This window comes from Canis lupus, chromosome 30 (assembly GCF_048164855.1).
Source record: "Canis lupus baileyi chromosome 30, mCanLup2.hap1, whole genome shotgun sequence".
Classification (NCBI taxonomy): Eukaryota; Metazoa; Chordata; class Mammalia; order Carnivora; family Canidae; genus Canis; species Canis lupus.
Window position 1 is genome coordinate 35,388,891 of NC_132867.1, and position 27,066 is coordinate 35,415,956.

At 41.9% G+C, this 27,066-nt stretch overlaps 2 protein-coding genes across 13 annotated transcripts in view; one reads left to right on the forward strand and one right to left on the reverse strand.

Annotated features, from left to right (window-relative positions):
• Positions 1-6,743: 6,743 nt before the first annotated feature.
• PIGP (phosphatidylinositol glycan anchor biosynthesis class P) lies at positions 6,744-16,348 on the reverse strand. 3 transcript variants are annotated; one of them, XM_072806948.1, is made up of 5 exons: positions 16,247-16,348; positions 14,885-14,988; positions 9,169-9,241; positions 8,499-8,617; positions 6,744-7,167 (listed from the first exon to the last, which is right to left on the reverse strand). In XM_072806948.1, exons 2-5 carry the CDS (start codon positions 14,964-14,966, stop codon positions 7,037-7,039), a joined length of 405 nt encoding a protein of 134 aa, XP_072663049.1. In that variant the 5' UTR covers positions 14,967-14,988; positions 16,247-16,348; the 3' UTR covers positions 6,744-7,036. The 3 variants fall into 3 exon arrangements, with proteins under 3 accessions (XP_072663049.1, XP_072663047.1, XP_072663048.1); XM_072806946.1 differs by lacking the exon at positions 16,247-16,348 and adding an exon at positions 15,820-16,044; XM_072806947.1 differs by lacking the exon at positions 16,247-16,348 and adding an exon at positions 15,141-15,262.
• The window catches only part of TTC3 (tetratricopeptide repeat domain 3), a 116,750-nt gene continuing 105,797 nt past the window's right edge, over positions 16,114-27,066 (forward strand). For 3 of the 10 annotated variants that reach the window (XM_072806930.1, XM_072806935.1, XM_072806940.1), the window contains exon 1: positions 16,135-16,311. The gene's annotated coding sequence lies outside the window, so the exon portion shown is untranslated. Of the gene's footprint in view, positions 16,318-17,439; positions 25,953-27,066 lie in introns of those variants that run through there. The other 7 variants (XM_072806934.1, XM_072806938.1, XM_072806933.1 and 4 more) reach the window with 6 other exon arrangements.

The following is a 27,066-nucleotide window of genomic DNA, read 5'->3' on the forward strand; positions in this document are numbered from 1 at the left end:
CAGATGAAGAAACCAAAGGTCAGAGAGGTCAAGTAACCTGCCCAAAGTCAGACTGGCAGTAAGTAGTAGAGCTGGGATTTGGACTCAGGACTCATTGATCCCAAAGCCCTTATCTTTTTACTGTGCTTCTTGGAAGTTGGCCATTTTAGTGTATATTTATTCACTATTTGTATAAAATATTGAACCTTACTGATATTTGAATGTGCAAATTAAAGCTGCATACCATTTCTTTACTTACCATATTAGTAGAAGTGGGATAAGTGGTGCTTACTGAGTCACACTGCAGCAGCTTGCTCATTTTTTGCTGCTATAGATTCACCAAGAGAAACATAACAGTGTTTTCCCTTCTTCCCACACACCAGCAAGGAGAAGCTGGCAGAGGGTCCACGTTTCTTTAAGGGGGGTGATGTGCATGTGTCTCTGGAGGAAGGACAGTAAATGGAACTTTCTGTGCAGATGACGGAGACTTTGCCTGGGCTTGTGGTTTCCAAGGCCCACTATCAATATGCAGTCCATGGCCTATTTCCAGCAGAGTCTCCAAGGAGGTTTGTTAATAGGGCAGATTCCAGCACCTTCCAGACTTACTAGAGCTGGGAACCTGCATTTTAACAGCTCCTCAGGTGATTCTTGCCACTTTAAGGTTGAAATTAGACATCCACGACCGTTCTGGCAATCAGCAGGACAAAGATGATGGCTTTGTGCCTGAACGCTGCGGAGAACTGTATTGTATTGTTAGGCTTAGGTTTGGATATGATTGGACAACCCAAAATACGGTGGCTGAAGCAAGATGGAAGGACATTTCTCTGGCCAAGTCCAGAGGTAAGCCATCCAGGGCCGGTAGGATGTCAGGATTTGGGCTCTTACAATCTTTTTGCTCTGCTGCTGTGTGGCTTCCATTCTTAAGGTCACTTCACAGTCTAAGGGGCACCTTGATGTCCACTCATTAAATATACACCCAGGCAGCGAGCAAAATGAGGAGGGCCAAAGCAGGGCATGATTCTTCCTTGAAAGACGCTTTACAAAAGTGTCCTTCCTTCCCCTTCCATCCAATGTACTGCCCAGAAAAAGAATTGAGGTCACAGTGTCCTGCTGCAAGGGAAAGCGAGCTTTATTCCAGGTCATCATGTACCTCATTGAAAATGGAGAACCACTTCAGAGAAGGCTGAGAGATGGAACACTAGGGGATGCAGAAGCCCCTCTGTTGGGGTGGGTGCCCACCCCAGCACTGATGCCTGGGTGTCCCGAGACAGGGACAGAGAGACAGAGGTCTGGGAGAGGGGGGCCTTGAGTAGGTGTGGTCAGCAGGTGGTCTGTGGACCCTGAGCATAAGCCTCACGAGCCCAAGGCAGTCTGTGATCAGAGCAAGGAGGACGTGTGGCAAGGGGTCTGGGAAAGGCACAGTGGCAGAGAGATAACAAGCATGACAGATGAAATGCTTGTTCTTGGCTAGCATAAGCATACACAGCCCAAGGAAGAGTGAGGAAGGCCCCCCTCATCCCTGAATGAATGATTATGAAATCCTATCAACAGTGGACAGTGAGACATCAAAACATACTTAGTAAGATTTGGAAAAATGGAACATGGTGGCATTGCATATACTCCAGAAGCGAGGAGCACTTCATGGCCAGTGTTAGTCATGGCTCTCCAGAGAAACAGAACCAACAGCATACACACAGATACAGAAGAGATTTGTCATGGGAGTTGGCTTATGTGATTATGGGGCCTGCCATATACCACCATCTGCCATCCATGAGCTGGAGAACCAGGAAAGCCTGTTGTATAATTCAGTCCAAATCCAAAAGCCTGAGAACCAGGAGTTCTGAGGTCCAAGGAGAGAAGATGGGTGTCCCAGCTCAAGAAGAGAGAGAGAATCCACCCTTCTTCCACTTTTTAGTTCTATTCTGGGTTCTCAAAGGATTGGATGCCCACCCACACTGGAGAGGGTAAGTCTAATTTACCCAGTCTGATTCAAATGCTAATCTCTTCTGGAAACACTTTCACAGACTCATTCAGAAATACTGTTTTACCAATTGCCTGGGCTTCTTTAAGCCCAGTCAAGTTGATGCATAAAATTAACCGTCACACCAGATTAATGTTAGTGAACTGCAGGGATCGTGTTAATAGATACCACCTTTTTGGAGATCAGTCTATTATACATTAAGTATCTTAAAAATGTTCAAGCCCTTTGACCCTGTAACAAATCCAACATCAGGAACCTAGCCCAAGGACACAACTTCACAAAGCTTATCCACAAAGAAGTTGATTGTTTATAATAGGGGAAAACAGGAGACAACCTAAATGTCCTGTGTAGGAAACCATGGTCTTTCTCCTCCTATTTCTGCCTCAGTGATTAAAACCATTCTGCCTTCTTGGGGAAGGATTAGGGAATACACTCCTGCACTGGATCCCACACTCCTTAACACTCAACGGGGAGGGGGTGTGACTTATCCAATGGGTGAGAAGATGGGTGAGAAATGGCAACTAGTGGGTTGTCTGCTATTTGCCAGGACCACCCAGGTGGCAGCCCTCCATGCTCTCTGGTGCATGCAGATGGCTGGGCCAAGTCTAGAGCTGCAGGCCCAGCCCTCCTCACATCTGACTTAAGGAAGAAAGTTTGGTTTTGGCTTCATTTTTATGCAGCACTTGACCATCTGGCCCCATCAATGATAAAGTGGACACTGCACTTTAATTCCTGTTGGGTGCTTGTCCTTCATGGGATAGTGGTGAGGGGTGGCTGTGCTTACTCCAGCACATGCCACCCCGTGGTTCATTGAGAACTGTCAAAAGAGAGGGATCCCTGGGTGGCGCAGTGGTTTGGCGCCTGCCTTTGGCCCAGGGCGCGATCCTGGAGACCTGGGATCGAATCCCACGTTGGGCTCCCAGTGCATGGAGCCTGCTTCTCCCTCTGCCTATGTCTCTGCCTCTCTGTCTCTCTCTGTGTGTGACTATCATAAATAAAAAACAAAAAAACCAAAAGAGGGGGTCCTGGAAACCAGTGTCAGAGGGCAGGATGGGGCCTCTTGAAGCCGCCGCAGCAGCTGGTGCAGACTGACTCACAGCTGTTTGTAATACGCAGGGGCCATGTAAACAGGCTTTATAACGCAAGTGAGCCAGCCTGGCCAACCATGGCGGGATTGGAGAGTGACATTTGAGTCACTCTGAGGCTATGGCTGGCGTCATCCTGCTCTGGCCATATGGCTTTCTATGACTGTGACCTATACAAGCAGAGCTTCAACACTGGATTTGCAGAAATAGTCTGAGACAGGTATTAAATTATTGAAGAGAGTTTTTCTTCTGGCCCATGTGAAAGATATAAAATCTCAGCCCACAAATGCCTCTGCTCAAGAATTTTCACTGATTTTCAATAAGGTCATCACTTCAAACTCCGTGGCTCCTTTGGTTCCTGAGATCTCTATTGTATTTCCAGCAGAGAAGAGTTGGTTGTTGGTCATAAGTCCACACAGATGACCACTGAGATATCCACTGGCTCTATGTGGCTCCATTCTGATTTGGTGGCTATTTTTTGAAAAAAAAATAGTGCTGTTTTTTGAAAAATGAACTTTGGTTGTGTCTAGAATGATTAGAAAAGGTGGGATGAGTACATTTCTTTTGAGAGGGCGATTGAGCGAGCAAGAGTGAGCAGGGGAGGGGGATGGAGAATCTTAAGCAGCCCCCACCCATGCCCAGCGGAGCCTATTGCAAGGCTCCATCTCATGACCCTGGGATCATGACCTGAATCAAAATCAAGAGTCAGATGCTTAACCGATTGAGCCACCCAGGTGCCCCTGGGGATAAGTAAATTTCTGCCTGTTCCAAAGTAGTACCACAATTAACCAAACGGAGTTTTACGCTAAACGAGAAGATCTTGACAACTGCCACAGCCTGACCTGCACCTTGGGAAGACAAATCAAGAAGAGCCCCTTCTTTTCCGCCTCCCCTTTCCCACATCCCATCCAGGCTGCACTGTAGCGACTGGCTAGGAGGGGGATCTCTATTGTCCAATGTACTGGGTTTGGGACAACTGTGCCAGGCCTGGATTTATTCAGGTTTTCTAAGTTCTGTGGGTATGGGGCTGATATTATATATTGGTTGTCCCACTGACTCCCTGAGAAAGTGGGACATAGAAGTTTGGGGTTGGATCAGTTTGCTGAAGAAGTGACACCTATTCAAATGAGACCCTAGGCATCAGCTTCTGGGGAAAACCTAGGCTCCTGACTGAGATCCTGCTCAAACAGGGAAAATCAAGAAATTAGGGAGGGAAGAATTTTGGATTTGAATTCTCTTGGCTTATCATTAAGGTGGTTTCATATTTGGACTTCCATAATGAAATTCTTATTGAGAATCTAATTACTGGAGGGGGTTTTCTTAAGACTGGAAAATGTTTATACTGCATACATTTTGGGGGTATTTTATACTATTACTTGGGCTTATTGTAAAACACAGTGTTTTTTTCAAACATTTTTCTTAATTACAATATGCAGCAGGGAAATGCATTACATATCCTGGCCCTGTAACCGAAGCACAGTTTTTTCAGTTTTTTACAAAATAAAAACATCTCAGCTGGGTTTCCCATGAAAGCAGAGCCTATGACAAAAGCTGTGTGTGGGCAGTTTATTTGGGAAGTGACACTGGGGAGGAGTGAGTGGGCAGCAAGGGAGCAAAACTGAAGAGCCAATACAGGCATGCGTTGCTGAGGTCACCGTTGCCATGGTGACTGCAGCTCAGTCTCCCAAGACCTTCCGGGGAGCTGACGAAAATGAAGCTCACAACTGCTTTGATGGGGGATGGATGCCTGCCACAGAGAGCTCCATGGGGTCCTTTGGGTGTTGAGCCGCCTCTCTCCAGGGTGCACTGCTGAATGGCACCTGTGCTGACCTGATCAAAGGGCATCAGTAGCTGGAGTAAGGGGTGGACTAGAAAGGATCTGACGTGGCCAGGTCTTCAATCAAGATATTTATCCGTACCAAGTACAATACTGTATCCTACGCTAGTTAATACACACATACACACTCTCACTCACTCTCTCTTTCTCTAGTTGAGGCCCACTAAGCAGTGGTTCTCAAAGCGAAGTCTGGAGACTCTGTTTCAGGGGGTCTGTGAGGTCAAAACCAATTTCATAAAACCATTAAGGTGCTATTTCTCTTTTCCGCTCTCATTCTCTCATGAATGTGCAGTGGTTTTCCAGAGGCTTTGTGACATGTGCTATTGGAATGGATTGAATACAGAAGCAGATAGGAGAACCCAGCTGTCTTCCATTAAGGCAGACATTTAAAGAGATTTGCAAAAATGTAAAATAATGCTACTCGCCTAGCTAAATTTTAGGAAATATAGTTATTTTTCATAAAATGTTATTTAAATATATCAAAATGTAATGGGTTTATTATTTACAAACAAGTATTTTTAAAATTCCTATTTTAGTTTCTAAATATATCCACATATATGAAAGCTCTTTGGAAACACTCTTTGTGAGTACAAAGGAGTCCTGAGATTTTTTAAAAATAGTGAGAATCGTTGCACTAAACTGACCAAGGCCCTGGAAAGAATCGAATCCCATAATTTGAGAAACATGGACATAATCTCTTGTGAGCTATAAAAACAATGTTGTTGGGAAACAATGAAAAGTTAATAGGAGGCTTGAGGTGGGTGGGATACTGGAGTTAATTAAGGGCCTTTTCTGACCCCTTTCAAAACCTTCTTAGGAGGCCTATCACTGGCCTGAGGGGAATACAAAAGGATGATTCTGGACCGGGCAAGAGTCTCACAAAGGTGGGAGGACTGCTCTGCTAACTATTCATTCTTCCAAAGAAACAGCTGTTCTCTGGTCACAGTCAATAATACTGTAGTACCTTTACATGGTGACGGATGACAACTAATCCTATTGTGGTGAACATTTTTGTAATGCATAAAAATATCAAACTGCTACCTTATACACCTGAAATTAATATAATATTGTATGCCAAATATAATTCAATGTTAAAAAGCACTAGTTACATGATATTAATGCTATGCTTCTGTTATAGGCAAGTTACTACAACCCAGATCAAGACTAACCCCTCAGCAGGTTCCCTCATGCCTTTCCTGGTAAATACTGCTATTGTGTATTTATCACCAAAGGTTAGTTTTTCCTGCTTTCGAGTTTCATATAAATGGAATCATACAGTATATATTCTTTTATGACTATTTTTTTCCCCTAACATATGTGTGTGATATTCATTCATGTTTGGCTCAGGTGGTGATCCCAGGGTTCTGAGGTCGAGTCCCACACAGGGTTCATTGCATGAGCCTGCTTCTCCCTCTGCCTGTGTCTCTGCCTCTCTCCCTGTGTCTTTCATGAATAAACGAAATCTTTAAAAAACAAAAAAACAAAAACAAAACAAAAAAACACCTAAGCACTTTAAGAAAGAATCTTAACATTGCTACAATTAGAAAAATACCTGGTATGTGCTAAGTACTCAACAAATGATTCTTTCTGTCTGAGACGCAAATCTGATGGCAAGAACACACAAATTAAACGTACCCTTCTCCCAAATCTAAGAGTTTGAATTCTAGGCCTTTAAGAAAAAACAGCAGGAAGGACATAATTGCCATTTAAAAATTGCAACATGAACGCTTCTCTGGAGGGACTTCTTGCTTTTACTGATATTTATTTTTTAAAAAGTCTGCTATATGGTAATGCAGTATTTTATTTATTCTGTTCATTAATAACTAATATTTAAAAAATTGGTTTAAAAGAAGCAACTTACTTTTTTTTAAATTTTTTATTTATTTATGATAGTCACACAGAGAGAGAGAGAGAGAGAGAGAGGCAGAGACATAGACAGAGGGAGAAGCAGTCTCCATGCACCGGGAGCCCGATGTGGGATTCGATCCCGGGTCTCCAGGATCGTGCCCTGGGCCAAAGGCAGGCGCTAAACCGCTGCGCCACCCAGGGATCCCGTTTTTAACATTTCAATATGGTGTGTAAGAATCAAAATAATTATGGTTAAAATCATTACATCAAAAACTTAAATGCGTGTAGTGTGAGTCTACATACAATTTAGTTTTTGGCATAATGTTCTTTGGTTGCAAGGAAGAACATCTGGTTTACTTCACTAATAGGAATATCCCTTAATGCTGGGATGGCCTCTTCTTGATATTTCTTCTGCTGTTGATTTTTAGCATAGTTATCTGTAAGAAGAGGACAAAAAGTTCTGTTTACCCAAGCAAGTTCTTCTATTCTTTCTGTGCCTTATGGAGATCCACCACATAGTTTACTAGGCTAACATCTGCATAATAACAAATACCATGTTGAACATAATTAAAAGGCTACTTAAATTCTCTCTTTAGAAGAAATGTCCCAGTTAGAATGAAAATCAGGAGAGTACTTTCTGCATCTCTAACTAGTTTGAGAAATTAATATTTCATTCAACTACACAATGATGATTAAAGTCCCATCTGTGGGGATCCCTGGGTGGCTCAGCGGTTTAGCGCCTGCCTTTGGCCCAGGGCACGATCCTGGAAACCCGGGATCAAATCCCACATCGGGCTCCCGGTGCATGGAGCCTGCTTCTCCCTCCTCCTGTGTCTCTGCCTCTCTCTCTCTCTTTCTCTCTCTATCATAAATAAATAAATAAATCTTAAAAAAAAATAAAGTCCCATCTGCACATTTCTCATAGGGACAGAATTATACCCAGGCTTAGAAAATATATTTAACCCAATACCCCCACATTATTAAATCATTTGGTACATTTGTGCAAACTTAACAATGTCCCCTCTTTGTACAAATTGTCTATTTGCTGTAATTCTAGGTGAGAATGCAGGGAATACACTAGCTTACCAGAAAGAAGTCTAAAAATACTATAACTGGTTTTCAAAATACATTGTATAGGCTAATGAAAAAAAGGTGTTGAAAAGTTAAAAAAAAAGAAAAAAAGAAAAAAAAACCACACCGAGCAACTTAGAAAACACTTCACTTCCAAAAAACCCCTCTTCACTTCCTAGAATCTAAGCAAGGTCAGGAATTTAATTTATTTTAATCTTTAGACTTAGGGGAATTAAAAAAAAAAACCCTCCAAAAACACACTGTGGCTTTTCTATCTACCATAATTGGGGTCAGGTGTATACAAAGAGCCTGAGGAACATGCACACTCTCGTATCCTTCTACTGCACAAGGTCTGCATGGACCTATTTGCTATTCTTTGATCAACACTGCCCGTTTAGGATGAAATATTTTTCTCAGGCACAGTTGCTAAGGAACATATATATACTTGTGGTCTTTATGGAAAAATATACCTGCTGATTGCTGCTGTAAATAGCATATTCATCAGAATTTATTTCTGCCACATAAACATTTCCTCTGGTATAACTTTGTATTTATTTCTCCTGGGTTCTTTTTAGTGTGGTGATGTGTTATTACCTACTGCAGTCTATTCCTGGTTGCTTTTCTTGATAAAACTGCTAATACCTTGCTCTTCCCTCCCCAGCCCCCTCTCCAGCAGCTCCCTTTGATATTCATTTACCTGTGATTGTATGAATGGAGTTGAGTGGAGAGGTACTCATCATGTTTATTCCAAATAAGAGTACATAACCAATTAATATAATAATGAGGAGGTAGACGGGCAATGCAACTGCCCAATATCTGCAAAAGAATATTAAAGTAGGTAACTGTCTAAAAAGTCATCATTCTCAAGAGTCCATCACCAAGTTAAAATGCTTTTTAAATTTGATTTTTTAAAGTAATACATGTATATAAAATAGTCAAATTGTTCTACAAGGTCTGTAATGAAAAACTGCAGTCCTATATCATTCTCTACCACAGCACCATGGAAAAAGTGGGAACTCCGTCAGTTACCTCTCACCTGTCTGCAATCCATTTCCTTGAATTCTTTTGATACTTATCTGCTATCCCATTATGTGTTCCTGTAGGTTTATATCTTAAATATTTTTCTTCTATAGTGTTATCTTAGCAAGATGTTGGGAGGAAATGGAGAAAATGATGTGTTCACCTCACTATCTTGAATTATATCTTGAGGTGTATAGATAATGACCTTTGAAAGCTTTACACTTCTATACGGCTATTTGTAGATCTTAAAAGAATAAATATTTAAAATTAGGGTAGTCATAAGGAAAAATTATGATCCTTAAAAACAGGATTAATATAGATTTATTTAAGAAAAACATTAAACTTACTTTTGAGGCCAATAGGTTAAGCCTAAGGAGTTTAGCCAAGATTCAGGAATAAAAGCCCACACGAGATATAGTACTGCAGAAAGGAACAAACACAAGAATAAAGAGAAGTTAGTAAGGCATGCATCTAATTTATCAAGGTTCAGATAAAACAATAAGCTCCTGGGGTGCTTGGTGGCTCAGTCAGTTAAGCATCTAATTCTTGATTTTGGTTCTGGTCATGATCTCAGGGTTGTGGGATGGAGCCCCCATCAGGTTCTGCGCTCACCAGAGTCTACTCATGATTCTCTTTCCTCCTCTCCCTCTGGCCGTCTCACTCACACACGCTCTCTTGCTCTTTTTCTCTAAAATAAATGAATCTTTAACAAAAACCAAAAACCTTTTTGAAGGTTTCCTGATAACCTCAGAAATGAATTTTCTTTCCTTTCAGTCTCCTAGCTCCTTACTTACATCATTCTTATAATATCTGTGATAAAGTGGTATGTTTTGCCTTGCTGTGAAACGGACGCCTAAAAATGTCACCATCTTGCAAATCCAAAACTCTGCGCCCATTAAACAACTCCGTTTCCCATTAGACTTTTCTTTCTTTTTTAAAGATTTTATTTATTTATTCATGAGAGACAGAGAAAGAGAGAGAGAGAGGCAGAGACACAGGCAGAGGGAGAAGCAGGCTCCATGAGGGAGCCTGACGTGGGACTCAATCCCAGGACTCCAGGATCATGCCCTGAGCCAAAGGCAGATGCTCATCCGCTGAGCCACCAGGTGTCCCCCATTAGTCTTTTTTTTTTAAAACATGTCTTAACTCTCACATTGTATGTTAAGCAATTTAAGGGCAGAAATCACGTCATAGCAATTGTTGTGTTACTTGTAGCACCTAGCAACTGTATGTGTGTGTATATATATATATCAGCCATTCAACACTTTATCCCCACAAAATTGAAATATTGAAATGACTATAGACACTGGTTGCTCCAAGGTGAATTTATCTACTGTTGTTTCAATCCACCTCATGATTCCACCTCATCTTACAGAATATAATCTTATTTCCCTCAAGCCCAGTCTTTGTGACACCTTTTATTGGTGTAAATACGTAAAAACAACAGCTAACCCCCAAGCGCTCACCGTGGGCTAAGCACACTTCAAAGCATTTCACACGCATTATTTAATTCAATCCTTAAAACAATCCTAGGATATGTATGCCATTTTTGCCATTTTTACAGATGAAATGAAATCTCAGAAATGTCACGGCATCTGCCCAAGGTAAGGGGCAGAGACAAATTTCAAACTATCCATATCAATGATGTTGAAGGAGTCATATTCTACATCGGGAGCATTAGAGACAACGGTGAACCCAAAAGACATGGCTCTGCCCTTCCTGAGCTTAAAATCTAGGGGAGGGAATAGAGACGAGTAAATTGGTATTTTCACCACATTGTGGTAAGTGCTAATGCGTAATAAACGGTGATATAAGAGCACATAAGAAGGACCTTAGCCGAGCAGCTTGGGTGGCTCAGCGGTTTAGTGCCGCCTTCAGCCCAGGGTGGGATCCTGGAGACCCGGGATCGAGTCCCACGTTGGACTCCCTGCATGGAGCCTGCTTCTCCCTCTGCCGGTGTCTCTGCCTCTCTCTGTGTGTGTCTCTCATGAATAAATAAATAAATAAAATCTTTAAAAAAAATTAAAAAAAAAAACAAAAAAACAAAAACGACCTAGCCCACACACTAGTGCTGATAGAGGTGATGTTAATGGTTTCCTGGAGGAAATGACTAAACCAGGGCCTAAATAATCAGTAGGGGAGTAGCCAGGTTAAAAATGTATACATCTGGGGCCTGAAGATAAGGAAGGAAGGAAATACAAGAAAACAGTGATCCCTGCCATGATCCACAGAGAGAACACAAAGGATCTGGTGAGGGAATTGGTGTGACTAGATAGTAGAGAGAAAAGGTGGCATGGGACAGGGTTGCAGCTTGTGATAGCTTTTAAAATGAATGAAATACAAAGAGTAGGGAAGCATAACATAAAATCATAAATGGAAGTGACTGACTTTACTTAATTGACTGAATGAACATTTATTCAACATCTACTATATGCTAGGCACTATGTAAAAGTCAAGGCTATATAGAAATAAGAGAGACAGTCCCGATTCTCACAAACTAGTGTGTAGGACAGAAATGAATCAAATGTGATGGTAAGAACTTCCCATGCATTAGCTCATTTGACCCTTTCCAAACTCTCTAGGGTGCATGGTATTATTATCCCTAATCCATTAATGAAAAAAAATCAAGGCACAGGGAATTTCAGTAACTTGCTTCAGATCTCACAGCTAAAAGTTACTGCGCTGGAATGTGAACCTAAGCAGTGTGTTCATACTATACTTACAGGCATAGCAAGAGCATTAGTAAAAACACGCAAGTGAGGAGGAGTATGATGCATCTTGGGGAAACTTTAAGCCATTTAGAGTGAATGCGGCATAAAGTGTAAGGCTCTGAGCGCTGAGAAATAAAGATGGAAATGTGAACAGATCCCAGATCATGAAATATATTGTACAAGGAACTTGGACTTTATGCTGTAAGCAATGGAGTGAACTGGATATTTTGTCTGTTTTAAACTACAAACTATCTTGTTTTAAGATAGCAAACTACAAAGAGAAATGACTATCCATACCCCAACCAGGGGTTTTAAGCAGAGGAGTCAGGGGATCAGCCAGATTAAAAAGGTATATGGTTGGGGCCTACTGATGAGGAAGAAAGTAAATAGGAGAAAATGGTGTTTCCTGCCATGATCCAGAGAGAGAGCTGTAATAATTTTTTTTAAAGATTTTATTTATTTATTCATGAGAGACAGAGAGAGAGGCAGAGACACAGGCAGAGGGAGAAGCAGGCCCCATGCAGGGAGCCCGACATGGGACTCAATCCTGGGACCCCAGGGACCATGACCTGAGCTGAAAGCAGATGGTCAACCACTGAGCCACCCAGGCATCCCAAGAGCTGTGATGATTGTGTGCAGGATGTATCTGTGGAAGAGCAGAGGCAGTAAGAAGCCCCACCAGATGTGGCAGGAGCGGATGAGTTAGGAGGAGAAGAAAAAGTGCAAGTGAAGAACAACTCCTAGGTTTTTAGAGTGGATGTCTACAAACTTCAAGCCATGGGGCACCTGGGTGGCTTAGCTGTTTAAGCATCTGACTCTTGGTTTTGGCTCAGGTCGTGACCTCAGGATGGTGGGATCAGCTCCATGCTGGTTGAGGAGTCTGCTTAAGATTCTCTCTTTCCCTCTGCCCCTACTCTGTTCTCTCTTACAAAAAAAAAAAAAAAAAAAATTCAAGCCTGAGGACACAGAGTACCTGAGCACTCCTCTACACAGCAATAAGTGATCTTCCAGAAATATAAATCTGACCAGACTGCTTGTCTGCTCAAACTCTTAGAATAAATTAGATACCTTTAGAATAAAATCCAAACTCCTTGCCAGGGCTTGCAAGAACTTAAATGTCCTGCCCACCTCTCCAATGTCCAGTCCTGGTGCCCCATGCACCAGCTCCAGACAATGTCTCAAGGCCACTTAATAGTGAGTGCTGTCTGCCTGGAATGTTCTTCCTTTCACTCTTTTAATGGATGGCTCCTTCTCTTCCATCATGTCTTAGTCAACCATCACCTTCTTAAATGAGGTGTTCCCCCTCACTTGCTATTCCAATTGTGTCCCACCCACCACACTCTCTTTACTCCCTATCATTTCCCTTTATTTCCTTCAATGCTATCATCAAAATCCGTAATTACTGTTATGAACCGGATGTGTGCATGTTCCCCAAATTCATACATTGAAGCTCGAATCCCTAAACCTAACTACCTCCCAAAATCATGAGGGTGGGGTCCCATAATGGGATTAGTGCCGTTAAAGGAAAATAAGAGACCAGGGCTTCTGTTCACTCTCCCTCCACTCTGTGAGGACACAGCAAGAGGGTGGCTGTCTGCAAGCCAGGAAGAGGGCCTTCACCAAGAACCCAACCTGCTGGTACCCTGATCTTGTACTTCCTAGCTTCCAGAACCTTGAAAAATAAATGTCTACTGTTTAAGCCTCCCAGTCTATGACATTTTGTTATAGTGGCTTGAGCAGCCTGAGAAAATTGCCTTGTTTTTAGTTCAGTAAATATTTAAACGTACAGAGAATTGTGTAATCCTCCTGCACCCACTACCTAGTTTTATCATAATTGCCAGGTATGGCCTCTGACTTCTCTATCCTATTACTTTTGCCTCACTTTCTCAGGCTTCAACCTCACTGACCTGCACCTGTTCCGTGAACCCACAGGCATGCTCTTCTAAAGGCTTCTGTACTGGCTATTCTCTGTCTGGGTGATTCTTTCCTCAGATTGCCCCATGGCTAACTCCCACTTTTCATGTCTGTGCTGAAATCTTATCTCTTAGTGAGGCATTTCCAGACTGCTGTATATAAAACAGCAACCTCCTCCCATTTCTTATCCTCCTTTCTTAATTTTTCCCCACGGTACATGTTATCATCTGACATCCTATTTGTATTACTTATTTAATTTGTTCATTGGCTATCTCCCCCTACTAGAATGAAAACCCTCTGAGAGCAGGAAATTTTTGAATATTTTGCTCCTCCTTTGCCTATAACAGTGGCGAGTAGTAAGCACTCAAGAATTTGCAGCATTAATTTTTGGTTGTGGGCCATAACCACTTCTTACTAGGTATGTCTCCCGAGGCAAGGGAAACAAAAGCCAAAATAAACTATTGGGATGTCATCAAGATGAAAAGCTTCTACTTCTATAGGGAAGGAAACAATCAATGAAACTAAAAGGCAACCTACAGAATTTTATCACCATCCTTTTAAGATGAAGAATCTAAAGGTTGAAGAGCTTAGACAAATGGTCCCGGGTGACACAGCTAGTCCCTGGAGGAGTCAGGATTTGAACTCGAGTCACAACTTCTTTAGTCCATACACTACCCTTGCCAACAGCATGGCTGGCTGTACTGATGCAGTCAGAGTTCAGAAATACTACAATCCCTCACCTCCCTTGTATTCCACAAAATTCCAAAAAGTTGGATGGGGACACTCAATCTTTCTCCTGTTTTCCTTATAATTCCTACATCCTTTCGAGGAGAGACCTGGGGCCTGCTGTGCGATCCTGGGCACATTACTGTCTCAGTAAGCATCAGTTTTCCTTATTGGAAAATAGGATCTTCCAAGAACTAAGCCAGATCTAGCAAAGTAAAGTGCACATAGCTTCTCCAGCCTATAATTCTCTTCACTTCCTGGCTCCCAGAGGCTGCACCTGCACCAACTTACTCACTCTAAACCTGTCATTCAAAACCTTCCCACACCTTTCTTCTTATTGCTGGGGAAAAACCTCACCCTGATTTCCCAGTCGGATTTCAGGTCTCTCTACTGGGTTCCCATGGCTCTTTTCACACTGTTAATTGTAGATTTACTGGTCTTGTCCAGAAAACTATGACCACAGGGACCGGGTATTACCTACTTTGCGATCCTGTCTGGTGCTGTATAAATATTTATTGACATTATTTACGCTAGTGTCGGACATATCAAACACCAAGTGCAAATTCCCTTCAGGTTTTCTTAAAAAAGAGACATAGGGGTAGAAAAGAATCACAGGTCATTATGTGCACATTCTAAGAACAAATGCAGTAATATCCTTGCCGTTGAACACAAGAACAAAAAGGCACTGGCCATCCATCAGGGAAGTACTTACTGAAGCCAAATTGGGAGCTTAAGAAAAGAACAAAGCCATAAATCGCTCTTTCTGGCAATGGCGACGGTGAATTTTCCACCATTTTCCCTGTGGCTTTAGACAATCTGTGGGAAGGAAACACAATCATCATCAATGATTTACTCCCCCTCCTCACACTGGTCTGTTGCAGCCTCATCGCTTTGCTAGGGGCACAGCCTCCGCAGCTTCCCGCCCCCACCCCCAGACTAAAGCAGGCTACGCTGGCCCCTGCACGCACATCTCCAGCACGGACTGGGCGGGCGCGGCTCCCTGCGGCAGAGGGGAGAGGAGAGGAGGGGAGGGGAGAGGAGAGGAGGGGAGGGGAAGGGAGAGGAGAGGAGAGGAGGGGAGAGGAGGGGAGGGGAGAGGAGAGGAGGGGAGGGGAAGGGAGAGGAGAGGAGGGGAGAGGAGGGGAGGGGAGAAGAGAGGAGGGGAGGGGAGGGGAGGGGAGGGGAGGGGAGGGGAGGAGAGGGGAGAGGAGGGGAGGGGAGGGGATGGGACGGGAGGGGAGGAGAGGGAACAGGAGAGGAGGGGACGGGATGGGGACAGGAGAGCAGAGGAGGGGACAGGAGGGGAGGGGACAGGAGAGCAGAGGAGGGGAGGAGAGAGGAGGAGAGGGAAGAGGAGGGGAGTGGACAGGAGAGCAGGGGAGAGGAGGGGAGAAGAAGGGAGGGGAGGGGAGGAGAGGAGAGGAGGGGAGGGGAGAGCGGAGGAGAGGAGGGGAGGGGAAGGTCGGGGAGGAGAGGGGAGAGGAGGGGAGGGCCGCGCGCCGCTCCCGCCCCCGCCCCCGCCCCCGCCCCGCAGGCTTCGCCTCCCTGCAGAGAGGGCACAGCACGGCCGGGACCCGGTCCTGCCCCCCCCCGGGGGGCTTCCGTTTCTCATTCTAGGGTAGAGGTGTGGGGGGGCAGGCCCTCGACCTGGGGCGTTGGAAGCGCCCACGCAAGCCCCTCCCGACAGCTCGGCCGCCTCCGCGCCCAGTCCCCTGCGCAGGCGCCTTCCGAGGAGCCTCGGCGGGGGCGAGAGGGGAAAGCCGAAGGAAAGGCCGGGCGGCCGCGGCGCCCCCTCCTCCGACCCCGGCGCAGGCGCAGGCGCAGCGCGACCCTCGTCCGGCGGATCGCTGGGCTCGCGGCCGCGGAGGGGGCGGGGCGGCGGCCTGCGCCTGCGCCTGCGCGCTGCCCACGTGACGCGCCTGCCGCCCGCGCCGCCGCCCGCTCCCGCCCGCCCGCCGGCTGACGTGGAGGGCCCGAGGCGGCGGCGTCGGCGGCGGCCCGCGTCCGAGGCTCGCGGGCGGCGGGCCCCGGTGAGTGCACATCTGGCGCGCGGCGGGGCTCCCGGATGTGTCACCTTGTCGCGCTGCAGCCGAGATGCCCGGGGAGAGGGGCCCTGCACACCCCCTCCGTGGGTGTGTGGTGAGTGTGGGTGTCGCTCGCTGTGGTGCCCGCGGTGTGTCTGCGTGGGTCGGGGTGCGGGGGCGCTGGGGGTGTGGCCGCTCCTGTCGGACCCAGGGGGTGTGTCCCCTTTGTCTCACGGCCCCCTTCGGCGAGCTCGGACCCCCCCCCCGCCGCCGCCCCGGGGTGAGGGTGGGAGTGGCCCCTTTGTGCGCGCGTCCCCTGCCCCGCCGCCCGCGCTCTCGTCGGGAGGGCGACACCCCTGCAGGCCTCGGGGGCCGGGGCCGGGCTGCGGGCACGCGCCTGCGTGTGGCTTCCTTTGTGTCGCGCCCGTTCTGGGTCGCGGCGGGGGCGCCTCGAGCTCGTGGGGGGGGGGCGCCCTCTGCGTGTCCGCGCCCCGCCCCCCTTCTCCTCCCCATTCCGGGGACTGCGCCTTCTGCAGTCCTGACCCCGTCCTAGAGCATCCCCCACCCCCGTGCCTGGGCCCTGAACCGGGGTCTGCCTTCCCTCGTGCGCGTTCCTGAACGCTCGTGTGCCTCCCGTCTGCGCCCCCCGTGTTGGTGACAACCGCAGTCGAGGCCCGGGGGCGGCTTCTCTCCCAGGGAGGGGACCTGGAGGTGGGAGGTGGGGGTGGTGGGAAAACCAACCCAGCGCTCCCCCCTCCTCCTGGGAGCATCCTCCCTCCCTCCCTCCCTCCCTCCGCCCGCCCCCGACGAGGGTGGGAAGGGGGAGACGGCGGCGGGAGTGTTGACGACATCGAGTGCAGCCAGCTTTTCCTGGGGACGAAATTGGGGGGGGGGGAGTCCAGGGCCAGAAATGGAGCCAAAGCGTAGGTGAATTTTGGCTGGTGACGGTGCAGAGTGCTTTTTCCAGAAGCGCCGTAGACGCCCAGAGCCCTTCAGTTGCAAAGACGCCTTTTGCAAAATACACACACGTACACGCCAGTTGGGCAAATGCATTGTCGCTGTGCCTGGGCGTCCTTGGTATAATGCATCACGGGTTCGTCTAGCGTTTGATGGCGTTCGCATAAATTCCCTCTCTCGATTCTGCCCAACATCCTGGCGAGGGCACTCAGTAGACATCGTGCAGATTTTTACTCCTCCCTTGGCAGCAGTTTTCTCATAGTCACAGCTCTAGTTAGGACTTTTTTTTTTTTTTTTTATTGCAAGAAATGGGCATTTTATCCTAAGGGAAATGGGGTTTGTTACAAGGATACACAGGGAAAGAAACCTCTGGGATCGATTAAAGATCCACCTCCTACGCTGCTGCTTGCTCAAAGGCTCGTGCTCTGCGCTCGAAGGCTGTGTTTTGCTATTATTTCTTTCTGTTCATTTGATCAATTTTCTTACCTTTGCCTAATTTCCCTTTTTTTTTTTCTTTTTAATTTCTGGAGTATTTCTCATATACGATACAAAGGGGGGAATCTAACCAACCCACGACTCAGATTTGCAAATGTAATTGTTTTGCCAAATTTGCTTCAGATCCTTTTTTATTTTAAGAGATAAAATTGCAGATACTGGAGGCGCTCCGAGTACCTGCCCCTCCTTCTCTAGAGGTAGCCACCGTCTTCAGATTTGTGCGTATCATTCCCTTGCGTATTCTAGAGTTGGTTCACAGTGAATCCATAAACAATATGCAGTGGTATGTGTTTTAAATCTGAATGGTATTAAATGATATTAAATCTTTTTGCAACTTGCTTTTTTTGATCAGCATCAAATTTGGGGATTTATATACAAATAAATTGGTTAATTGTGTGATCTCTGGTTCATTCATTTTAATTGCTGGTGTAGAATTCAATTGTATGAATATACCATACTTTATCCATTTCCCAATTGATGGACTTTGAAGTTGTTTCTGGTTTTCGACTCTAAAAACAATCCTGCAGGAAACACCTTTGTACTTGTCTGCTTGCGCACACATTTGAAAGGTGTATCTAGGAGATAACACCTCATAGAGTTGCTGGATAGTAGAATATGTGCATCTTCAACTTAACTAAATATCACAGAAGCTCTCAGAATGATTGTACTAATTTTCACTCTCACTGGTATTGAGTGAGGACACCCATTTCCTCACATCCTTGCTAATATTTTATGTTACTAGACTTTTACTTTTTTTGTCTCTGCTATACTGACCAGCTTCCTTATAACTTTAGCTTATGGCTAAATTTGCTTGTAGCCACCTTGGCTTTTGCTCTAGCTATGTGTCAGATGGGTTCATCTCTCACAGCTAACTGGCTCAGTCTTTATCTCAAGTGGTCTTCATAAGATTAAATCCAGTAAAAATTTATTTTGCACCTATGGTTGATGTAAAGATAGTAATTTCCATAGTATGTTTTATGTACCTCTCTAGTGGCAGTTGAGGTGATGTAATTTTAAAAATATGATGAATGGTTTTGAAAAATCCTTTTTTCTTCTTTAATGTAATATTTGGTACAGTCAAACCACATGTAACAAAAATAAAAAATTATATGTGACGTATATGCAGGTTGTGAAGCAAAACAGTAAAATGAACACCAATCAATACACCACTCAATCCAAGAATCAAAATGACCAGTATTATATGTGCTCACCTCCAGAGTGACTATCCTGAATTGTCTGTCATTCCTTGCTTTTTAAAAATGATTTTGTCAGATATGTGTATATCCCTCAACAATGTATTTTATGGTTTCTATTGTTTGAGATTTAAAAAAAAGGAATTCTGGATACAGTTTTCTAAGACTTGCTTATTTCATAAGCTCAATGTTTCTCAGAGTCACTGATATTGAGTAGAGATACAAGTCATTAATTTTCACTGCTGTGTAATATTCCACAGATGAATATAACACAGTGTATACAGTTCTTCTTGACGGTTTGGCTCTTTCTAGGTTTTGCTATTATGAAGATTCTTGTACCTATCTTCTGGTACACAGTTATAAGAATTTCTCTTAATTTTCATCCTGATATATGACCCCCAACGGGGTAATGATATTTCTAGGGAGTACTTGGGGGAGAGTAATATTATTGAATCAATTTTTACTGTGTACTCTTTCTTAAAATTGATAATGCCCGAGGCCTGTGTTAGAGGCCTCCCGTTCTACTTTCCACCTTACCTTTCCTAGTAGCACTTCTACCTTAAGATAAGGAAGGCATACCACTTGTCCATATGGAGTATTTCTAAGGCATTGTCTCAAGCAGAAAAACTCCATGGAAAACAAAGAGGTAATTCAAAATCCTATATTCAGTATATAAGTAAACATATTGTATATTACATATATAATTAAATATATTGCAGGTCTGATATATAAACAAATCATATATATATGTAAGTCATATATGTATATAGTGTTAGAGAAAGCTTTTTCTAATCCAGGTGCTTCCCGTCTCAAGAGTGACATTTGCAATACATTTCACATTTTATGTCTAATTATCGGTGTATATAGTAATTTTTGATCAATTCTATGCTATAACAGTTTAGGCCAATGATATGTCAGTTTTTTTTAAATGTCCCAAGAAATTCATCATTTGCAATTATTTAAACTTGGGCTGAACACTTTTAGATGTCATCTTAGTGTGAACATGATTTAAAACATTTTTAGTGGTTTGTGAGTAAAGAAAGTTGGAATACTGCGATGGTAAGCTATTTGCTAGAAGTCAAATCCCTGGGTTATGGGGTATGAATGTTCAACTTTACCAAATGGTTTTCTGAAGTGATTGTACCACCCTGTATTTTGGCCAGCAGTTTTGTCAATTTATATACTTTGATAAGCAGTGTATAAGAGTTATAGCTGAGTCATATCTACTTCAACACGTATCCTCAGATATCTTGATATTTGCCAACCAAATGGATATGAAAGAATGTGTCATTGTGATTTTAATTTGCATTTCTTTGTTAATGAGTTTGAACATCTTTTCAGATGTTTATGAACTCTTTCTCTTTTGTGAAATATCTGGTCATCTTTTACCCATTTTTCTCTTGGGTTGTCTTTTAAAACTAATAAACTGGTAACACTGATCTTTTATTGATTGTATGCACTGTAAATATCTTCTTCCAGTTCATGGCTTGTCTTTTTATTTCTTATGGTGTGTTTTGGTGAACAGAAGTTCTTAATTTTCATGTAATCTAATTGGAGACTTTACCTCGCTTTGGAATTATAAAGACATTCTCCTGTGTTTCTTTTTAGAAGTTTTAAAATGATGTCTTTCACATTTAAATTCATAATTCATCTGGTATTGATTTTTGTGTACAAGTGAGGCAGTGATCCACATTCATTTTTTTCCTCCCTGTGGCTGCAGCTGTCTCATACGATGCATGGAATTGGCCCTCTGTTTACCAGCATGGTTTTGTTTCTGACCCCTTTTTGTGCCACTTGTCTCCTTCACTGTCTCTGTGTTAGATCACGCTTTCATGATTAATCCTTTAGCTTTACCAGAAATCTTGCTATTGGGGGCAGGAGGTCTTGAGTCTCAGATGTTCTTGGACCTTTGTTCTTGTTTTAAGAATCAACTTATCACATGATGTGAAAAACTCTTTGGGAATTAATTGGAATTATTGAATCAATATGAGGGAGAATTGAAATCTTTAAGATTTTGAGCGTTCCTGTCTGAGAACATGGTATGTATTTCATTTATTTAGGTTTTTAATGTCTTTTAATGTGGTTTTATGATTTTCTCCATACAGATCCAACAGTTTTAAAATGTTGATTCTGATGTTTCTAGTTTTGTTGCTTTTATAAATGGTGTTATTTTTTAAGATTCTATTTTCTCACTTTATTGTTAGCTAAATAGAAATTTAATGGATTTTTATATTAATCTTTAGCCATCACTTGAAAAACTTTCATTATTTCTAATAGAATTTCTGTAATTCTTTTGAGTTCTGTGTGAATAATTGTATCATTGCAAATATTGACACTTGGTTCTTCCTTTCAATTATTTTCCCTTCAAATTTTTTTTCTGGTCTTAATATGATGGCATACTTTTACATCTGTGTTCAATAGAAATGATTATCGTTGTTAGAAGTGATTATAGTAGGTATACATGTCTCATTCCTGATTTTAAAAGGAATGTTTCCCCATTAAAAATGTGTTATTAATTAGGGGAGTCTTTGCAATTTTGTCACATGCTTTTCTACATGGGATAGAAAAACTCAATATTTTGTGGTTTTCTTTTTTAATTTATTAAATGAAATGGGTTTCAATTAATATATTTTAAAATTCTTAATTCTCTTTTGTGTTCTTTACTAAGATAAACCCAAGTTGATTTTAGTGAATTGTCTTTTCATGAACTACTGGAATGAATTTGCTAATATTTTATGTAGGATTTTTGTATCTGAGTGAAATCATCTGTCATTTTTCTTTATTGACAATTTTGTCTGATTTTGGCATTAAGGCTACACTGACCTTATACTAATCAGAGAATAGTTCTTTTTGTTGTTGTTCCCTGGGAGTTTGCATTAGAGTGATTTGTTTCTTAAAAGTGATTAGAGGTTGGAATTTACCTCTAAGATCATTTGGATCTAATGTTTTCTTTGTAGATGGATTGTAAATTGTTAATAATTTAGTAGTGATTAGCAGTTGAATAGTAATAGGACTACAGATTTTGTTTTTAATTTGGTAAGTTTAAGCAATTTGTCTTTTCAACAAAAATTTTAAGTTGTCATCAAGTTCATGGTATTTTCTTAATTACTTTTTAAATTTCTGCTTTATCTATTGTTAATGTTCCCTTTCTCGTTTTGAATATTATTTGTGTGTGACTTTTCTTTTTTCTTTATTAATTTTGTCAAAAGTCTAGTTTAGTAATCTAGGCAAGTGATTAATTTTTGGCCTAATTCTGTTACATTTTTGTGTTTTAGTTCATTGATTCTTTTTCTTTTACTTACCTCTTTTTCTGTGTTTGGACTTACCCTTATGTGATTTTTCTAACTTAAATTGCATTCTCAACTCATTAATTTTCAGCCATTGTTATTTCCTAGTGTAAGGAAGTTATTAGGCTGTAAACTTGCTTAAAATTTATTTTGATTTATCTAACATTGTTTAATTTATAGTGTTTTTATTGTCAAATCTAAGTACTTTTAAAATTTTTCATTTTGATTTCTTTGACTTACATGTTTTAAACTTTCCTTTGAAACATGTTTTTTAGTTTCTAAATGTATCTACACTAACATTTATTTCTATTATTCATTTCTAGATTGTGTTATCAGAGAATATAGTATGTATTTTATCTTTTAAAAAATATTTGCTTGCCCTGGACTTCTGGCCCTGTACATAGTGAATTATAACTTTTCAGTGTGTACTTGTGACATATATTCTCTAATTGTTATGTATCTGTTAGATCAAGGTTGTAAATTATATGCTTTAGACTGTCTTTATTAATTTGTTTCACTTGTTATCGAGAGAGATGTGTTGCAGTCATCTCTTTTTCTTGACTTTTTTCTTAACTTTTTTTGATGTATTTTGAGACTTTGATTAGTTACATTTAACATTATTTTCCTCATAGATTGAACCTTTTCTATTATGCTGTGATCCTCTCCATGCCTAATTTTGCTTTCTGTCTTAGCATCTATTTAGTCTGTCCCACCTTCGTTTGGATGGTAATACACCTGGAATACCCTTTTCTCTTATTTTACTGTCATTTTTTTTTTAATGTCCTTAAATTGTAGGTGTCTGTTATAAAAAATATATTACAGGGCTTTTCTTTTAATCTAGTCAGCTAGTTTGTGTTTTAATTAGTATTTTTTTTTTAGAAATTAATTCAAATCTATTGATAGCTCAATTTTTATCTAAAACTACTTTCCACGGTGCCTGGGTGGCTTAAGTCAATTAAGCATTTGACTTTGGGTCAGGTCATCATCTCAGGGCCCTGGGATAGAGCCCCGAGTTGGGTTCCATGCTTAGTGGGGAGTCTGCTCCGTCTCCCTCTGCTTGTGCGCATGTGTATTTTTTTTCTCTCTCAAAAAAAATTTTTTTTTCATCTTACCCTTGTTCTTGAGAGATAGTTTCATTGGGTATATAGGTCTATCTAGGTTGATAGATTATTTTCTGTCCACATGGGAAAGATATTCTACATTCAAAGCCTCTTGCCAGTTTTATTTTTTTTTACTTGGAAGAAAATATTCTTTTTCTTCTGGTTGCATTAAATTTTCTATTTTTGGTCCTATGTCATTTCCTTTCTAAGTCTGCTGGAGATATCTTTTTATTTATCCTCTTGAATACACGTGTTTCTTGATTTTGAATTTTGTCTTTCATTAAGTCCAGAGATTCTGAGCCTTGTAATAAATATTATTTTATCTCGCTTTGATTTTATCTATTTTCTTCTTCTGGAAGTTTAATTGGATGTACATGTGTTGAATTGTTGGCAGATCAATTACTTTTCATCTTTCTTAGTTTTCATTTCCTTGTTTCTTTACCAGAATTTCCAGTGCTAGGTGATTTCATTAGGCACATCTTGTAGTTCATAATTTCTCTTCATCTGTGCTTAATCTTCTTTTACTGAATCTATTTTTTTCCTTTTACTTTTAACAGTTATATTTTTTATTTCCAGAAGTTCCACTTCTTTTTTTAGATTCCCAAGTCTTTTATAGTCTTATGTTGCTTGCTCTTTTTTCTGAATCTATGGGTATTCTGTAGGCTGTATATGGCAGTCAATCCAAAGTCTGATGTCTTTAGGGGTCTAAATTCATTGCCGTTCTTTCTGTTGTCTCTCCCTCATGGTGGGTTGTCACCTCCTTTGCTTGATGATCTTTGGTTATGAACTCCTATTTGATTGATCTTTCCCTGAAGCATCTTGAGAGTTTGATTTGTGCTTTCCTCCTGATTTGTATCGGCTTCCATTGGAAGCCAGGGAGTTTGCATGGCTCAGTTTCCTCACTTTGCTTCTGGCCCAGAGCTCAGTGTCCATTATTGCTCTTGGCATTACTGTTTGTAGCTCTTGACTGTCAGCTTTAGTTTTTAGCTAGAGGTTTATTCCTTTTGGGGAGGAAAGGGTGGCTTTAAATGTTCCCTATTTCTATGAGCTATGAGCTCAGCAAAATTATAAATTTTTAAAATCTAGAACCTACTTTGTTTTGCAATGAGAGTCCCCCATTAGTTCTTTGTAACTGTTGGGATTAGAAGTCCTTTACATTAATGTTTAATTTTAGCAGTGTGTTTACTTGAGTTTGTATTAGGAAAAAAACAAACAAACGCGTCCTACCAAGTGTAAGATTTATTGTGATACCAAATTTTCTATTAAAATGAATTTACATCTAAGTTAGAAGTTGAGTTAGTCTCAAGAAAAAATATTGAATAACAGTAGCATAGGTGGTGGGGTGGATTTTGCAACGTTAGAAAACGTTTATTTATTTAAACGTAGAAATTTGGGGAGTGTGAATAAAAGATTTGGGAAACACTGAGCTAGGGAATCAAGGTGAGTAGGGCACAGTGTATCCTCTGGGCTTAACAAAGATAAACCAGTGATGACCAGTGTGAGAACTGCTATCAAAGAGATATGGACAGGGTACTCTGGGCTTACAGAGAAGAGATGCAGAAACTTGGTAGTAGTGAGAAATGCATCCCAGAATTAAGTATTAAGGATTGGTAAACAGGTGGTTGCAGAATAAGGTTCATGAATCAGAAGCAGTTGAGTATGAATGGCTTCTAAGTTGCATGTCATGAAGTGACTGAAAATAAAAGCAGGAACAGGATTACAAAAGCCTTACATGCTATGGATGGGAGTTTGAACCTTATTCTGAAGATGAAGGGAAGCTACTGAATGACTTTTAAGCACTGAAATGTTATCAGAGTTTTAGAGGGTGCCAGAGTCAAAGGCAAGTCACCAGCTAGAAAGCTGCTTGTTCAGTTAGTTCAGAGGAGAAAAAATGAAACAATTAAGGCAGTGTCACTGGCAGGAAGAGGTGTACGTGTGCCTATTTTAGGTTTCTTTGGTGGATGAAAATGACAGGGCTTTGTGGTCAGGTGAATAGGAATGTTGAAAAAGACTGCGGAGCCTAGATTGAATCCCAGGGAGCTACTCTGGTTAACTAGGTGGCATGTAGAGCAACTGACTGCTAACACACAGAGGAAAGAGGAAAGAACTTGGTTTCATCTTTTTGTTTTTGAGGAAAAAGATAAGTTCATTTTTGAACTTAATCCGAGAGGCTTGTGAGACATCTTAAGATTCAATAACATGTTGACAGGGACTATAGAGATGCAACAAATCCTGGAGAAATTAGAGATTCAGCATTTGGGCGTGTGTAGCCATTGTTTGCTACAATGAAATATGAGATATTTAAAGTGGCACGTAGATTTTTTAATAGTTAAGAATTTAATGTGTATGAAAAACGTAAGTTGTACATCAAACCTATGATGTCATGGATATCATGTAGGCCAAGTGAGCCCAATAAAAGAGAAATACTGGTAAATAAAAATACATGTGTTATGTGGAAATGGTAAAAATCATGGTGAAGCTATGCAAATAATGGAAGTTCAGAAAGTGCTGTTTTAAGCCATGGGTGTGGTGGATAAGGTCACCGAGGAGAGAGTAAGCCTGAAAAGAAAAGAGAGTTAACATTTGGGTGGCGGGGAATGGAGAAGAAGAGCCCATGGAGACTGAGGAAAAGCAGCCAGAAGAATAGGAGGAGAACCAGGAGAAGATGGTCTTTGGAGTCCAAATGAAGAGTTCTGAGGAGGAGGAAGTGGTCAACAGCGTCAAGTAAGTTGTAAGCTGAAAAGTGCTCTTTGGACTTAGCATTAAGGCAGACCATTTAGCTGGAAGCATCCAAACAGTGGATTTTTAGAAATACTCCTCTAATATTAATGTTAATGATAGCTGATATTTCTAGCATTTCCTATATGGCATGTACTGTTCTAAGCACTACAAATGTGTTAACTGGTTAATCAGGTAGGTAGTATTGCTCTTGCATTTGATACATGAGAACTGAAATACAGAGAGGTTAAGTAACTTGCCCAAGATCACACATTCAGGAAATGGGGGAGCCATGATTCAGTCCCACGCAGTCTGGTTCCAGAGTCCATGCTCTTAATTAACCTCTGTGCCAGTCACCTTGTTGATTAAAACAAAATAGAAAATAATCATATCAGTGTCTAATTATAGTGTAGTTGGTATAGGGTGTGCTATCACTGAAGTCAGCCAGGCTGTGAATGACCAGCTTGATGTCACAGCGGCTTAGTCTGCTGTGTATGAGCACATTAACTATATTGTAATCCATGCCACAATGGTGATGTGTAGGCTGTGACAGAGTTTTTTGTTCTTTTTGTGTGTATATGTATATATATTTATATATATATGTATATTGCTGTGAGGATATATATGTATACACATACACACACAAAATGTAAAGCGAATGAGTTTAAAAGTGTATTTATTTCCCAGAGAGCATGTGTTCCATTTTACATGCCACACTTGGGTCCTAAAGTGTCTGTTTTTTTTTCACTTTTGGAGTTAAATTCCCTAAATTCTGGAAATATTGCTCATCCAGAACAGGTCAGGTTCCAGACCTGATAACCAGTCTATTGTAGAAGGTCACTAATGACCTCATTGTAAGCAGTTTCCCTTGAATGGCAGAGGTGGAAACCCATTTGCAGAAAGCCAAAAGTGAATGAGAATGGAAGATTTGAATGGGAGAGAAGGGAGGAACAATTCGTGATGAAGATGAAGACTGTGTAGGAGATAAGGGGACACAAGAGCTATATGACTCTTGGTTGTGGTCAAAGGAGCTAATCAGAGTTAAAGATTTAAAAACTGGTTTAGACCTGCACCATGATCTGAGATGTAGCCTTGGGAAGGAAGAGCCTGGGTGTCCTGG

What these genes read in the sequence shown, in the direction of transcription:
- PIGP (XM_072806948.1), bottom strand. Translation starts at nt 14,966, where the DNA reads ATGGTGGAAAATTCACCGTCGCCATTGCCAGAAAGAGCGATTTATGGC. An exon ending in AAGCTCCCAATTTGGCTTCA is followed by an intron (nt 9,242 to 14,884) that starts GTAAGTACTTCC and finishes TCCTTTCTGCAG; the next exon opens with TACTATATCTCGTGTGGGCT. An exon ending in CTCCATTCATACAATCACAG is followed by an intron (nt 7,168 to 8,498) that starts GTAAATGAATAT and finishes CTCTTCTTACAG; the next exon opens with ATAACTATGCTAAAAATCAA.